Consider the following 16,940-nt stretch of genomic DNA (forward strand, 5'->3'; position numbering starts at 1 on the left):
ATATGCCTTGCTTAGCAGGGATTTTACTCTCAATGATCACCCAAATTCTGTGCATCAATATCCTAACATCAATTCCTCTGCAGGCCACAGGCTCCTGTAAGTCTTTCTCAAGAAAAACATTCATTTTCGCAATTTAGGCACAGGCTGCATTAAAAACAACAGGCCAGAGAAACCCTGAAGGGCCACAGAGCTATTTCAGAATTATAATGTTCCTCAAATAGTCAAGTTTATTGCAGCATTTCGCATGCTTTGGATGACACTCAGAACCTATGCGTGATCATCATCAAATAGGACTTCTCTCTCATTTTCAGTTATGTGAAGATGACAGCTAAAACTGTCGTGTACTAATTTTCCCCAGGACTTAAAAGATTCACTAATCATCAGGAATTTATCTGCTTGATCACAACATCAGCACATATACTAGCACTGTTAGCAGCTCTGGCCACTGCCAACACCCACTAAGGTTTATCTACATGTTATCCAGACCATTATTTAATTTGTTCTCTGACAAAATCCTATTTATCTACTAATCTGTCGATGTCCTTTCACTGGCTACTACCTGTGAGCTTATGACATTCCCAAAACTAGTCTCCCCTTCCTTGGATAAATTCAAAGGCTGCTTATCTCATCAGAATAAAAAGTGCAGGTCTTTTAAGTATGCATATATAATGAAAATGAACTTACCAATGAACAATAAAATCTGAAAAGACACTCATGCTCCTCAGGTTTGTAATTTAATGATCTTTTTTTTTATCTGAATAATTTCCGATAATTGCTTGATGAATAAAAATTTAATAGTTAACTCTTTTGATTATAAATATCCTTGATACCTAAAGACAAAGCACTGTACTCATTCATCAAAAAAACTTGTTTGCCTAATGCAATGAACTCCATTTAAAATCAAATCATGCATGTCCTTGCTGAGAAAAAGAACAGATTTTTCTTTTTCTCAGGGGGGACAAAGTACAAGGAGAAGAAAAGCAAAACTCATAAAAAATGAATTTCTGCTAAGTCAATAGCGATTCCAACAGACACTTGGCTTACTGACTGAACAAAGCTACATTTCTTAAGTTCTTCTTGGTAGATGGTTATTTTGCTTCCACTCTCAATTCTGTAAACTTATTTTTACCATAACTGAATATGGGTCTTCTATAATAAATGTTCATTAATTTAAAATTCTGATAGTCACTTGATTTGGATGTTTATCTTAATTTCTATAATCTTCCCTCTCAAGCATTGAAATAGTAACTTTAAAAGCAGCAAAGCTCATTTTGCTTCTCCTGCATTCCCTTCTTTATAGTCGTACTGGTAAAAGTGATGCTACCTGGTTATAGGATGGGCTAAGGTCTTTTGATTACAAAGCATCCAATCCAACTATGAATCATCAAAGACTGACTGTACAGTCTCGTTTTTAGTCTTGAGATGCTCTTCTGATATTCACACTGACAAACTTTTAAAAATCTAATCCAATTCCACGCACATTTACTGCAAACAAGAGCTAGTTGTACAACTTAATAGTTGTGTGATTTTAGAACAAGTTAATTAACCTCTCATCAATTTCTTCATCTGTGAAATGGTAATGCCACCTATTTATGAAATAAGGCCTATGAAGTGCTTAGCATAGTACCTGGCTTATAGTAACTTCAATAAATGGAAAGGAAAAAGAGACATTTGAAAATACATAAATTTATAGTTTAGTATGACTTCAATAACCATCATCACCACCATAATAAAAATCCGTAGCAGCAGCTAGCTGTTAACATCTGAATATTTACCAATTTGCCAGACATTATACTAAGTACAGGCTGCAGGCATGTCGTTTAGCCTACACAGCAATCCCAAGAAATACGTACAATTATTGTTCCCATTTTGCAAATGGCAAAATGGAGGCACAAAGAGATTAAGTAATGTATGTAAGACTGCAGGGCTAACAAGTGGAAGAGCTGAGCAGAAGGAGCAGAGGAAGAGAGTGATGACCTTTATCGGCAGTAGGGAACAGCAGAAAAGATTTCCTGGCAAAGGGAGAAAAGAGCTTAGGGGACTTTCATTCAGAAAGTCCCTAACCCTTACATAAGCCACTGTGATTTGTAGAAGCCTATTTCTATTATCTAAAAGGGTTACATTAAAACACATCAATGGATTAATGATGAGAATTAAAGTTAGAGTTATTTTACTTTCTAATTTTCAAATAGTCTGTATGGGGTATACAGAGTTACAAGTGTTTTGGAAAGAACTAGAGAGCTACTATGATAGCTCACCGACTTCTTAGCTCCCCAGAAAGCAATGCCCATTACCACCCTTCTGATGCTCGCTCCTACAGTACAAACTGAAGATGGGCTTGAGGGGGAATGGAGAGAATAACTGGCTTTGGAGGAGGAAGATATAACATCATTCTAATACATTGTGATAGCCACCTTTCAAGATGGCCCAAATGAGTCATGTATAGGGTTGCCCTGTTTAACCAGCAGGATACTGCAAAAATAATGATGTGTAACTTTCAAGGTTGGGACATAAAGGACACTGGCTTCCACTCTGTCCTCCTTCTTGGATCACTTGGTTCAGGGGGAGTCACAATGTGAGACACTCAAGTAGCACTATGGAGATACACACACGTGGTGAAGGGACTGAGGTCTCCTGCATAAAGCCAGCACAGATTCACTGACCACATGAATAAGCCACCCTGAAAGTGTATCACCCAGCCCCAGGCAAGCCTTCAGGTGTCTGCAGCCCACGCTGACATTCTGACTACAACCTTATGAGAGACCTTGATCTAGAATCATCCAGCTAGGCTGCTTGTGAATTCCTGACCCATGTAAACTGTGTGATAATAAATGTTTACTCTTGTTTTAAGATGCTAAATTTTGGGGTATCTTGATATGTAGCAATAGAAAACCAACACACACATACATGTCAAAGAACTTAAATGCCAGTTAGGGTTTATGCTCACAAGCCCATGAGAGCACCAATGACCAAGTCCTCTAAAAAATTAGGTATGCTCCTAATAAACTATACAACACAAGAAGACTGCATCGTCATATGATCAACTGTTTTTTTCCTAATCCTAAGAGGAATTCTATGGCTTTTGTACTAGATGTGGTAAAGAGTATTTGTACATGTATTTACTGAAACCAATTTTATTCTGTGTGACCTCAGAGGTAAAAATGACAAGTTAGGCACTCCCATAGTGAAGCCGAGGGTAAAGCCCTGTGGTATCAGGTTCCCAACAGAGTCCATGAGGCTCCGATTTTGTTCTAGATTAAATTTTTATGTGCAAAATTCTATATGTGATACATATACATTTTTCTAGGAGAGAATTCAGTTTTTTCTCCCAGATTCTCAGAGATCTATAAGAGTTGCTAGATAATCAAGTCATGGATTTGATGAAACTGTCCCACCTAGTTGCCCAGGTCATAACCCAAAAATTCTCACCTTGATTCTTCACTTTCCCTTCCCCCTATATCTAACGCATTGGCAAGTCCTATCCCTCCAAATGTGTCTGATCTAATATGCAAATGGAAAGGGGAAGAAGAGTAAATAGAAGGACTGACATTTATAAACTGTAGCCAAAGAGTTTAAATAAAAAGAATAGAAAACAATGAAACAGGTTGGGAGGAAAGGACAGAGAATAAACACAGGAGCTGGGTTCCAAAGACTCTGCCACCATGTATCAGTATTCCAGAAGAACTACTAGTCTATAAAAGTTAAAGCCCTCTAACTGATATAAGAAAGTGTTCATTGTCTGGCCCAGCAGCAATGATGGAAATGTTCTATCTGCACTCTCAAACAGAGTGTCTGCGAGCTACAAATGGTTACTTAAATTTAACTGCAATAAAAATTTAGTTCCTTATTTACCCTCAACATGATTCAAGTTCTCAAAAGCTACAAAATCATTAAAATTTTAATATTTTTAATGCTAGCATATTAGTTAAAGAGCATATTTCAGACATATCAAATTCTTTTTGTTTTATGTACTTCATAAGCATATTTGGGAGCTTATAAAGTATACTTTTATTTCCTGTATTATGTTCTCCCAAGCCCATTTTATGTGTTTCTATTCATCAGCTATCTTCTTTCTGTAACAGTTAGAAATGTCTCATGACAGGTCAACTCCTCCAAAAGATGAGATTTGGGCAGCCTGGGATGTTACTTATACTGTGCAGCTACCTTAAGATGTTCCTATTCAACTTATTTCAAGTGGTGATGTCTTTACTATAAAACTATGTCTCGGATATTAGTGTTTTAACTGACACTGGAAACAAACAAGACCATAACAGAGAATCAAAGGTATACCCTAAGTTTATATTTAAATTGAAATCATAATTTACACTAATGAAATCAAAGTATCACCTGTAAGGAAAAACTCAATTTTCACTTTTCTCTTTATAATGCCTACAATTTTGACAATTTTGCATGTGTAATAATGAAGGAGAGGGTGGGCAATCTTCCTCAGCAAAGGATCATCACTTCTCTTTTCATATTATTCCGAGGAAAAGGTGTGGCGCAAGACACCAAGTTGGCTTCTGTCATTTCAAAAACAGAACCAAAATTCAGACACCAGCAACCAATCCACCAACAAACCTGAAGGACTTGTCAAAAAGACTGTTTGTATTCGATCTGTCAGCAGCAGAGAGCTTTTAGCTCTTTGAGCTCAGGGGCAAAGCACATTTTAATCGAGAGGCTTAATTGTTCAGAGTAGGGAATCGAAGGCCACCAAGGACACAGGAAACATTTTCGTCTTTTAAGTTGGGGAGAAAAAAAATCTAATTTAGGAATAAAGAGTAAGAAAAGGCATATGAACATAAGCAGATGACTTTAGGCAAGGAACTAAGGAACACTTGAAGAACACCTGGAAGAAAGTCTGACAGAACACTCACCAACTTAAGAAGATTTTATATTACTTTTGGAGGTGGGGGAAAAATCCAGTAATATTTTTGACTTAATAGAAGAGAACATATTTTTGCATAAAAAGAAACAGTTTCTTAGAAGTTATACTTACTTAGCCCTGTTCTGGTGAAATAATGACTAAACTAATTCGACTTCAGGTATCTATATATTAACTTGCCAAATAAACTTGAAACTAACTTGAGGTAGATACAGCCTCATTGGTGTCAGTGAATTTGGCAAACTGGCAAATGTGAATGGAAGTCCATATTTCAAACACAGAGCCAAAAGAAGGAAATGGGTATGGCAAAAAAGATATCCATGTTTTTTAGCTACTATAAGTTAGTAATGCCTAAAAATAAGCATGTGCACACTGTGCCTCCCCCACTCCCACTCTGGGCTGGCTAGTGTTAAGGTAATGGAGAAATGAAAAAAAAAAAAAAGTGCACTGCCAGTGGTTAGCGTAAAACAGGACAAGCATTCTGGAAGGTAGTTTGACAACATACATAAAAAACTTAAAAAAAATTCTTCATACCTTTTGACTCAGCAATTCTGCTTCTAAAAACTGGGACACAACTCAAATGTCTAAAGATAAGGCTAAGTTAAATAAATTACAGTACAGACTTAGTTAGAATACCAGTTGAATAGTATATAGTCATATATTCCCATAGCATATAGTCATATACTCCCACTCCCCAAATAGCATAAACGTATTAAAAAAAAGAGCACATCTCTCTGTCCATTCATATATAGTCTAAAATGTAAAATGTTACCTTTGATTATCTATGGATATGAGAATATGGGAGATTTTTTTCTAAAATAACTATATATTATGGTTTTTAATTCTGCCCAATAGAAAGAACTGGCTGGTGATGTAGAAAGTGACAGGAATTCTGGGGTAAAAATAACTGATAGTTAAGGAAGGGATACCACAAGCTCTGGCTAAATCTGAACCATGACTTTAGCAGAATAGATTTCACAAAGTTCAGAGAATAAATAGGTATGACTTTGTGGCTAGAGTCTTCGAAAGGGGCTAAATAACTGATAAGATACCAAAAATTATAAAAATTCTGATCAAGCAAGTGCAAATATTCTCAATGCAAAGCAGAGGGGAAATGACCAAAGAAACCAACTAAAAGAGTTTTCTCTGATGAGCTCATATTAAAAATACATAACTTTCAGAAGGGCACATATCCAAGGAAGAATAGAAAATAATAATATGAATCTGTAAGAACATGCCAGGTTTAGTTTAAATAAAGTAACAGCTAAAGGTTTTCAAAGTAAGATCACGAAAAGTTAAGCCCCCTGACCAGGTAAAAAGACAGAGGAGACAGACCTTGTCCAACTCCTATCATGATTCCCTTTTCTGTTAGAAGGGTTTTCAACCTGGAAAGGATATAACAAAAATCCTAATAAACAAAATGCAGCCCAAGGAAGGTGAAGGCAATGTACGCATTTAAATGTCTTTAAACCCAGAATCTATAGTCCAAGAAATAATTTCTAACATGGATTACAGAAACTGTTTATATTTAGGCACTAGAAACTTCCTTACGTTTTAAAAACAGTTTTATTTTCATCTTTGATAGTTATGCCTTTTTGACAGAAAAAAATCTGAAAAATTTTAAGTTTTAAACAAAGTATTTTATAGTTTTTGATAACATTATATGTACTGTAAAGTTGGTCTGTAGCTAAGCAAACAACAAAGGAGTAAGCAATCACTTAGAGACCACCATAAGAATAATCTCTAATAAACCTTATCTGGTCCCATTTAACTTATTTTATCAGTAATTTCAAACAAGGCAAAAAAAAAAAAAAATCTCTAGTAGGCTCTGCCTTGTTCTGCTTGATAGATTTTATAAATCACCTGAGTATAGACAAAAAAATTGATGTTTATGAAATGTGCAGATGGTATACAATTGTACAGATAACTTAACACCTTGATATTCTGGAACATATTCAGGATTAGGATTTAAAATCCTCAGAATAGAGGGCATGTTAGCCATTATTAGAATTTGAAGGGCTTGTTTGTGCACAAATTGTGTTGGTTCAATATAACCCCAGAGAAGAATCACTGTGTGGAAGAAGGAAGGGGGGACACATTTCAGGGTGAAAAAAAGAGAAAAACAACTTTGTAATGGAGTGATAAAAAGATGGAATGAGCTCATTCTCGTGGTAATGAACTTCCAATTAATGAATGTCTCAACAGACATTAAGAGAGGTGAACTGAAATCAGTGGTTTTCAAACGTTTTAATAAAAGAACTTTTGCATTTAAAGAAACCTTACCCAGAAGACTGATGTACAAAACAAACAGAGAAAACTGCTCTAGCTGAAATTCCCCCCCACACCTCACACTTAACTCATCTGGCATTGGATCAGATGATCTCTAAAGGGGGTCATATTTGATTAATAAAACTATAACTTCTCAAGATTTATTACTCTAGATGGTCTAGATAAATCAGAATACATACACACAATATACATATATATATATATACACACACATATATGTATATATACACACACATTATATATACATGTGTATATATGTACACGCATATCAAATTAAGAAATTATACTTTATGGACTGATAGTAGCATATATGTAATTTTCAAGAGTTTGACATGTCATGGGAGACATGATCAACTATAATGCTCCCAGATACTGAGGTATTTTGACAACAATTTTAAAAGAATGTGAAAGTTTTTGAGAGGGAGGAAAAAAAATCAACATCCATACCCACTAATTTAACACAACTGTTTAATTGTTATATATTTCTATTTAGCCCCTATACACATGTAAACACACATTTTGGCAGTTATCAACATGGTATTTAAGAGTTTTAGTTTTTTTCCACATATGGCTTAATCGCCGTAAAACTGGAGATTCGTAACATATTGAAACAATTTCCTACTGTTGACCATTCAGATCAGATGGCTCTCCTTTTTGTTATTATATAATTATTCCTATTCATATATCTGTACGTGGTAGCTCTTTTCCTTCTGTTAGATATATCCTGAAGTCAAGATCACTAAAGTGGGATTAGTGAACTAAACACTATGAACTCTAATGGCCCTTGATCCACACAGTAATGGTTTATAATGAATCTTAATTCAACTGCAATCACTACCTGAACCTTAAACACACGCTAGCTAAAGCACTCTTGTACAATTTGTCTTACTTCTCACAACTCTATGCAGTAGGTATTCACTGTTCCTGTTTTATGGATAAGGAAACTGAAGCTAAGGGAGATAAGAGAGCATGTATATTTTAAGGTCTTAATAAAGAATATAATTCATACCACCAAATTCTTACTTGAAAAATAAACATATGTACATATGTATTTATTTAAATACAGGCAGTCACTAATGGCATATAGTCAATCCATTCATCTAGATCGCATTTCCTGAGGTATGTTTGGTGATATACTGGGCTCTCACTAACTTTGGCCCCAAAGAAAACTGTGGTGTTATGCCTTTGGCTTACACTGAGGGGTACTTAAATAAGTATCCATATGAAACTCACTAATCACATTTATTGTGAGAGTGGAAATGAGAACTTCATTTACTATATGTCTCTTATGGTACCAAATCTGAGGTCCTAAGGTAGAAATACTTCTAAAACAGCAGGCCCAGAAACACACTGCTTCTCCTAAGCCACCAGCATGCTTTTCCTCTTATGAACAATGGGCAATTTGAACAGATAACATTTCTTTATTTACTTTAGCCACTAGGAAGCTCAGAGCAGTATCTGAAATCTTTTCTGGTAACTATTTAAGATACTCAAGGCATCCATTTCTCTAAACTAATTTTAGCTCTGCTCTCAGCCAACTATTTCTCTACTAAACTCCCCATACCCTAATTGACTTCAACTTTGAAGTAAATTCTCAGGATCACAGTCCAATGCCAGTTTCCATACTTATGTTGAAATCTGACTTCAATAGCTTTAAGAATATATATCTAGCAATGAAATATTTTTTGGTAACTACTATAACCTGAATGAAAGCAACATTAAAAATAAGATTACCCTTGTCTCCGACTAGGCAGACATATTGCCCAAAAACCTTAGTTTACTTTAACTAGATAAGTTTCTCACATTAAGAAAATCATTTAAAATTACTCAACTTAAATTATATTTCTCATTTTTATTCACAGTCTAAAGCAATTCCAATAAAACTCTGGGAAACTAGCTCAACAAATAAATGCATTTAGTTCAGGGTTAGGGGCCATTTCAAGTTTTGAATAACCAATGTAATCCAACCTGGACCAGTAGTTTATTCAGTTTATTAACAGCTTGTCTAAGCATTCTGTCTTCCTTCTAAATAAACAGGCCGTAGTTTTTTTTTAAATCCTATATTTTACATTTGAAAAATTTAAAGCACAGTTCAGTACACATTTGGTTTTCACAAAATTACTGTTGGAGAGCACTGTCACTCATTTTACAGAAATGAAAAAACTAGTAATACAATACTGAAACTAATAAAGTTCAAATGACTTTCTCAGGGTAGTATGTTCTGATAGAATTACAACTAGAGAAGAGACTTTTCAGACTTCTTTTGGAATGAGGGTAGGACATGGACTAGAATGAAATGTTTTTCATCTTTATTAGCAATGCTCTAAAGGATTAAGATTGGATAGGAACAAACAAGTCTGTGTCAGACAACAGATGGATTTTGACCTTACTGCTGAAAGCTAGGAACTAATAATGAAAGATTTTATCTCCTGCAGCATAAATGCCCTTAGGCAAAAATGGGTCTGATTCAATTTAGTTCAATGTAATAGATGATTTAATGAAGTCAGCTCCTGACATCTGATTTTTGTAAGGAAAAAAAAAAAGGTACCAAATTCTGAGCCTGATTCTGCTACCTATTATATTTCTAACTTCACTTTAAATAGCATCCAGCCTTTCTTTCAGAGGACTTTCAATTCATACTCAAGGACTGGGTATTTTCAGAATATCTGTAATGACAGTGATTTGCACTAAATCAGGCCCCCTCATTAGCTGGCTAAGGGACCAATAGTACATGGAGCTCTACCCTGGGAGACCATGTGGACTTTTTGTTTTTGATAAAAAGGCCTAATCACTTTCTAATCTAAATCTTAGTTAAATGTATTTGCACTGCAGTTTTAGCTCTGTCGAATGATTAAATTCTCCAATCTGTATTTTATACTTCTTAACAATCTGCCTCCAGTATACTAATATAATTTACATTCAGGGTGATGGAACTAAAGTGAATTACTTTCAATAAAGTTTGTAAAGACTGCTTTCTGCTATTGGCATCTCATTTGATATATATAATCAAGAATTTATAAGGAAAGCATGACTTTTAAAATAACAAGGGGACAGAATAACATTACTCTGTTATTCTGAAGATACTTACATCTTACAGAAAAAGTGTTTATGGGGTCCTTTTGTGCTTTTTGAAAATAAAGCAATATTTTAGTCACATTTATTAATTTGGCTGTGCTGTTTTTGACACTTGGAAGGTATTATATGTTCACATGTTATCAAATGAAATAAAATACAGGTAATCATGTCTTTTAAAAAATATATATATATTTTATAATATATATATATTTTATATACTCTTCTATAAATATATATATTTATAGAAGAGTCTTATGTGTTCTCACCTGAGGCTGCTGTGGCATTTGTAGGAGTTGAAGCAGCTGCTTGAATCCGAGCATGAGGAGGAATAAGAATAGTAGCTAGAGGTGGATTACTTGACAGTTCTAGAGAAAAGAAGACACTTATGTTAAAACTCACTCTTAACTTTGTATATGAAACTACTTTATTGGTAACAATGAACATAAGATACCACAGTAAAAAACATTGGTATAACAGAAAAAGATGTGATAAACCTACATCTGAAACTAAATCAATGAACTACAGAGAAAGCCCATGGAAATGTTGTGATACATAATAAAAGCTCTATCTGCTAAAATTAGAACATGTCTGAGAACTAAAGATATCCGGGAGAAAGGTACTGGCCAAAACTTTGTAGAATAAGTATATTAATAAGATCTATTTTCATTGTTCATTAACATCAATTTCCCAAACTACTCTGACAAAAGACAAGAACTGAGGGTGATGGTGCCAGAGAAAAAAAGAATATGACTGTAGTCTGTGTGTCTATGTGTATGCACCCACACTGCATGCACAGAACAATAGACCCGATTGTTTACAAGCCAACGCAGATAAGATCTATTCAAACACTAGTGGAAACAGGATTTAACAACCATCTGTTTAAAGGCTCATTGGTTTTATTAAAAAGAAGAATGTCTTTATTCAATTTTATTTTGCTTTGTTACTTTTTAAAAGTTTGAAATAGGCTTTTTACCTGCATGTTGAAAGTTTCTGTCAATTGTTTACAGAATAGCTTTCTTTAAAGAATCAAGTTCTGTATATGAGTCTTAAGAAATAATCTTAAAACGATACTAGATCTAATGATGTAGACAGACAGCTAGGAGTGGTGGTGAGCCTGTACACATAAACATCTGGTGTTAAGCTTTAGGTGATGCGGCTGTTCTCCCAGTCTGCCCAGGATAACCCAGGTTTATTCTTGTTATTCCAGCATTTAACCAGTGAGTGTTCATTTTCACTTTAATAAATGTAGCGATTTGAAGGAATAATTACACAACCATACTAGCTACATAAAGACATTATTTTTTGAGCTACAGCATACATTTTGACAATTCACAGTTATGGCATGGAATTTAAAACGTTAGGAAATAGTTTAATTAAAATAAAATTCACATAACATAAAATTAACCATGTTAAAGTATATAATTTAGTGGCATTTAGTACATTCACAATCTTGTATAACCATTATTACCTGTATCCAGTTTCAAAACATTTTCATTACCCCAAAGGGAAACCTCTAAGTAGTCACTTCCCATCCGTCCCTCACTCTAGCTCCTAGGCAAGGGAAATAATGTTTTAATGCAATAGCTTATAAATGTTTTTTGGTACAAAGTCCCTGTTAATACTAACTTATTCCACTTGGTACCTAAATATCCAAGTTTTATACTAAATTAGAAACTAAATGATACCCAATTATGGTAAAAGATAACAAGCTGATACCAAGATTTATGAAAAATAAATGGGCGGAAAAGCTTAAAAATGAGAGAAATTATTCATTATTTTTTCCCCATAAATGAGAAAACTTAGGTCAGTTCACCAAGTTAAGTCTTCCCTGGGAAGATAGTTAGAAAACCACTACCCTAATGATGAGGTTCGAAGAGATGCTGTTTTCTCATAATCAGCTTTAGTAGCTGTTTTGGTTCTAAGAAATAAAAAAAAAATCCTATGCTGTTTTATTTCAAGTAAGTTCAATTTTAATCTACAATCTTATACCTAGGAAAGCAAGAGAATTCCAATTGCCATGGCTGATGAATTTATGGTTCTAGTACTAAAAATGAATGAAGGATATGGCACTCTCAGTAACCTAAAACAAAGTCAGATTTACCATTCCAATTAAGATTAAAATCTGCTAAAATAGGAGGGCTTCTTTAAAATCATTTATCCATCTACCCACTCACGCCCCCATCCTTTGAACAATACTGAACACCAAACAGTGTGTTAGGTCCCAGGATAGAGAGAAAAAGATAAGTGTCTTTGTCTGATCAACAGAAACAGAAAATGGAAAGACAACAAGACAAACAAGATAGCAAGAAAGGCATTCAATCTGATATTCAGGATACTTTTAAATTAAAGATTTCCATGACCAAGTGCCCAACATCTAAAACAAAATCTAAAAAAGGAAAAGATGACCAGAGATTTTGATATATGACTTTTGACAAAGCTACTTTTAAGATAATCTTCAAAATAAACTGAATATCAGGGTCTGTGGTCACTTTATTTATGGTCCATGTTGCCCATTTCCTATCTGTTTACTCTCTTTTACCAGATCACCTATCTTTCTGTGTATCTGTACATCCAATTGAGGGGCCATGGTGGATCTGTGTCTTATTTTGGGTAAGGGTACAACACACACACACACACACGCATGCACACAGGTGCAGGGCTTGAAAAAAGCAATCCTCTTTTCCTCTTGGTAGCAGACAGTCATTGGGTAGGGAGAGAGTGATAACTAATGAAGACAAAGAAGGGGAAAAGTGAAGAAAATAGGAGGCAAGAAAAAAAGCAAAGCTATGGGATCCTGGGGGCTTTGCCGTATTTAAAGACACAAGGGAGAGTGTAAGTGAAGTCTATAAAACAATTAAGAAGAGCAGGTTCTTAACCTAGAGTTGCTAGTAAGTGGCCTTTTGGTGGTGGGGGGTGGGGAGGGGAGGGAAAGACATTTCTGTGAATTATTGTGAGTCAAACAGCCTAAAAGTAAAGGAATTCTAAACTGGACAATCACTTATACTTCCATATCCTTCCTACCTCTATACTCCATTGTCCTTCTCTTTCTTAATTATAGGCATTCCTTAAGGTCCACTGCTTTCTATCTATGAAGCTCTACTTCAGAGAGCTTGTTAATTGTCATAGCTTTTGCCTCTGTGAATGAGGCAAGGCTCCTTGTACTCTTGTTATAGTCTTGTTCTCTACATCACAAGTCTGTCCCTTTTGTGGGGACAGACTATGGGCATTTCTATGGGGTTGTCACAACTAGTCCAAAATGGATGTAATTGTCTTTTGCTTGCAATAATTACCACCTACTCCCAATCTTCCTATCTATAGCAGTGAGTATTAAGGAGATAGAGGCAATGAGTGTGAACACAAACTGTAGTGAAAGAATGTAAAAAATGATGGCATTACGGAAGTCAGAAACAGAAAAGCAATAGAACTTTTCAGGATCAGGAAAGTGCTTGTATTCTTGAATATAGAGAATAAGAAGTATAGGAGATTGAAAATGGAAAGTAAGCTAGAATTTATTTACTAAATATGTATGCTAGGCTTGAGAGCAGGAAGATAATTAAGGGAACGAGAAGGTCCATAATACTGAAGTGGGTCTAGTTTTGGAAAAGTAAGAGGCAGGAAGGATAAGAGATAAGACTATTACCTCAGAGACATGGTTCAAGACATGGTTCAAAACATGGCAACAGGTTCCAGAAGGTTGTAGAAAAGTTAATGCATGATAAGGATTTCTTCAACCAACTGCAGATGCCATGAAACTATTCATCAAAAAAACCACATAGTAGTTTATGAGGAAATAGTAAGAATGTTTTGATATTGTATCAATCATTATGTGCTCCATAATCAAACATTTTAATAGATATACAATTTAAAGAAAAGCAAAGTAAATTTAAAAATAGATATCAACCAACCAACATAGATATCGATTAACCAAAAAGCTTAACCAAATTCATGTAACTAAATTTTGCTGTATTGTTTATACTGCAAACCGCAGAAGGAAAATTTCCATGAAAACACAAACTGGATAAACTCATCCATACCTAACCACCTGACAAAAGCTGAAGTTTCCCTTAATCTAAAATTTCTATTCTTCCAAATATAAGATTCCCAAAATTAATAATAAGAAGGAACAGGTAAGAAACTTTCTTAGTTTTCTTTTGGGGGGGGAGTAGGGGGCAGGGGGTAGGGTATACACTGTCCGTTCAAATTGTATAGTATGAAAGCTGAGGATAAATTTAAAAGCAACAATCAATGTATTAACGAGAGGGAAGAAATAACCCTGTTTTGACTAGACCTGTCAGTCAGTCATAGGGTAGAAGGGAATATTCTTCATTAGCATTGAGGGAGCTCAACCTGCAGGTCCCCAGGAAGGAGACACTAGAAGAGTCAGACTTTCTTTGTGTGCATCAGGTCTCTTATGTATGTGTGAAAACTGCCACTGATTGTGCACACAGCTAACTGATATTTCTCTCCATTCACAAAAAGGTTTTAAAGGTTAAACAATGGTGTGCCCATTTCATTTGTGTACTGTTTTTGAGCAGTAATTCAAATGCTAAGATGGTGCACCTTCATCTCACATATTACTATATTCTCATGTTGCTTATTTAGACACTTTTTTTAGATGAACAAGTAACCCCCTCCATTACTGCCTCTCTCCTCTCCTAATAATTTCAAAGTGCCTAAGAAATCCCTGACCGAGTTCCTACATATTCCATACTCATTCAGAAAAACCAAATACTAAACTAATTAAAAGATCAGACAAATAGTAAATAAATAATTGCAAGGCTTACTCCTGCTGCTTCATGATGCTGGTGATGTTTCATTGTGAGGATGACATGATACCTGTAAAAGCCATCACTACTTTGCCTTGGAACTGCCCAAATGGGAGCAACACAATTTATACCAGTCACTTCTAAATGTCTGAATGCATTTACTGTACTACATTTACAGTAGCACTATATTTTAGAAATTATTTAGCAAAATGCTAATATTTTTAAAGTTCTAGTGACTAAAAAGAATAAGCTTTACTAACTTAAAAATCTTATATTCAGGATTCCATTCTTGAAGTTTAATAAATGTAGCATTACTATGAGTTCTTTTATCTAATAATAACCCTTTTGAGTGTTTAAAAATAATGCTGTCAGTATTTTGAATTGTGGGGAAGTCAGTCCATTTTTCTGTATCCATTTATACAATAATTTTACATATCTTACCTCTAGCATGGTCTATATTTTTAGCTTTATTTCTCATTTTCTTTTGTCTTTCTAGAGTAGATTCATTTTATAATCTGAATTTTGGAGCTGGAAGTGTTCTTGAATATTCTTTACTCCTACTACCTTATTTTTTTAATTGAGGAAATCAGAGGTAGTGCCTTGGCCAAGGTCTATAAGTTAGAGACTGGCAACTACACTTTAGGTCTGACTTCTTTTCATATGAAATACTTGCAGTGAAGGTCATAAAAAAAAATGTGACTGCGGGTTTGACCTTCCAGCTGGACTCAGGCAATTGGAGGCAACTCACCTCCTCCCCTGTGCTTTGGAATGTGTGCTCTGCTTGCCTTCCCTGCTCCCAAAAGCTGGTCCAAGGAAATAGCCTTGAGATAGAAATGTGGTGTTGAAACTATCTGGATTGGGTATGTGACTGACTCCATTAAGGTCCCCTGGGTACATGCCTGACCAGTTAGGTCCTCTATTAAAAACTTTTAAGATCTGATGGGTTGGTACTGAGATCTACTCATCTTGCAGCCTGCCACTCAAGACAAGCCTGGAAAGCTCCTTCCCTTGCTTATTAAACCTGCCACCAACCAATCTGGAGTGGTCTACCTTTTCCTTTGGTTTCTCTCTGCTCTCCAAGTATAGAGGCTGGTTTCAGATTACATCTGGGAAGGTTTTGCAGAGGCTGCAACACAACAAATACTGCATATTTTTATTGCCTTGGTTATCATATACCACCAGTGTTCTGACCTTCCTGGAAGTGTAGCTGTCCAAACTATACATAGAACTTTAAGTCAATATATCAGTTTTAGATTGTTTTTCCCATGTCATTCCACATTCTTCCCAGCATGGCTGAAGAAGCAGAGTGGATCAAATAATCTCAAGGAAAACAACAATAATTATCATAAATAATTGATAATTTAGATCTTAAAAGCTGGAATACAGTCAATTATTTGTCATTGCCACTCTAGTTGCCTGAACTAAAGCTTACCTGGCCCCTTTTAGGACACTCATGAATTTTCTTAGCCTCTCCCTGCAGTGCATTTCTTCTGGTTTAGCATTTCAATACCTAGAACAGCTTGTTTACTTAGAAAATTTACTCTTCTAGTTCATAAATTAAAGAATAACTCGGACATCAATTCCTTTGATAAGCATGAACAGCTCCCCCTCTTCTTTATTTAACAGAATAAGCCATTTATTTATACCCAAATTTCCTCAAGTTCACTGTCTGATAGAGACCTTTCATAGCCATTTTCACTCAAAAGAACACAACAGAAAACAGTGATAGCCATGTAAAAAGGTTTATAGTTTAGTGTTAAAAAAAATGGAAGGGTCCTGCATAGTAGAGCAGTTTCACTTTATGATTTGATTTGTATCTTACATATAAAGAGTTTCGGTCTTATGTAAATTTATCCTTGCTATTATAAATTATAAGGTAGTCTAAAAATCAGAAAGTCCCAAATCAAGGTTTATAGTAATTTGAGAAT

The 16,940-nt window shown here is 35.1% G+C and overlaps 1 protein-coding gene across 4 annotated transcripts in view; it reads right to left on the reverse strand.

The window, feature by feature from the left end:
- GSK3B (glycogen synthase kinase 3 beta) overlaps positions 1–16,940 on the reverse strand; it is a 178,144-nt gene that overhangs the window by 6,882 nt on the left and 154,322 nt on the right. For all 4 annotated transcript variants that reach the window (XM_039843116.1, XM_039843115.1, XM_039843114.1 and 1 more), the window contains one exon: positions 10,513–10,611. In XM_039843116.1, coding sequence (XP_039699050.1) covers positions 10,513–10,611 — 99 coding nt within the window. The remainder of the gene's footprint in view (positions 1–10,512; positions 10,612–16,940) is intronic.

Source organism: Pteropus medius, unplaced genomic scaffold, assembly GCF_902729225.1.
Source record: "Pteropus medius unplaced genomic scaffold, Ma_sr-lr_union100, whole genome shotgun sequence".
NCBI classification, from domain to species: domain Eukaryota; kingdom Metazoa; phylum Chordata; class Mammalia; order Chiroptera; family Pteropodidae; genus Pteropus; species Pteropus medius.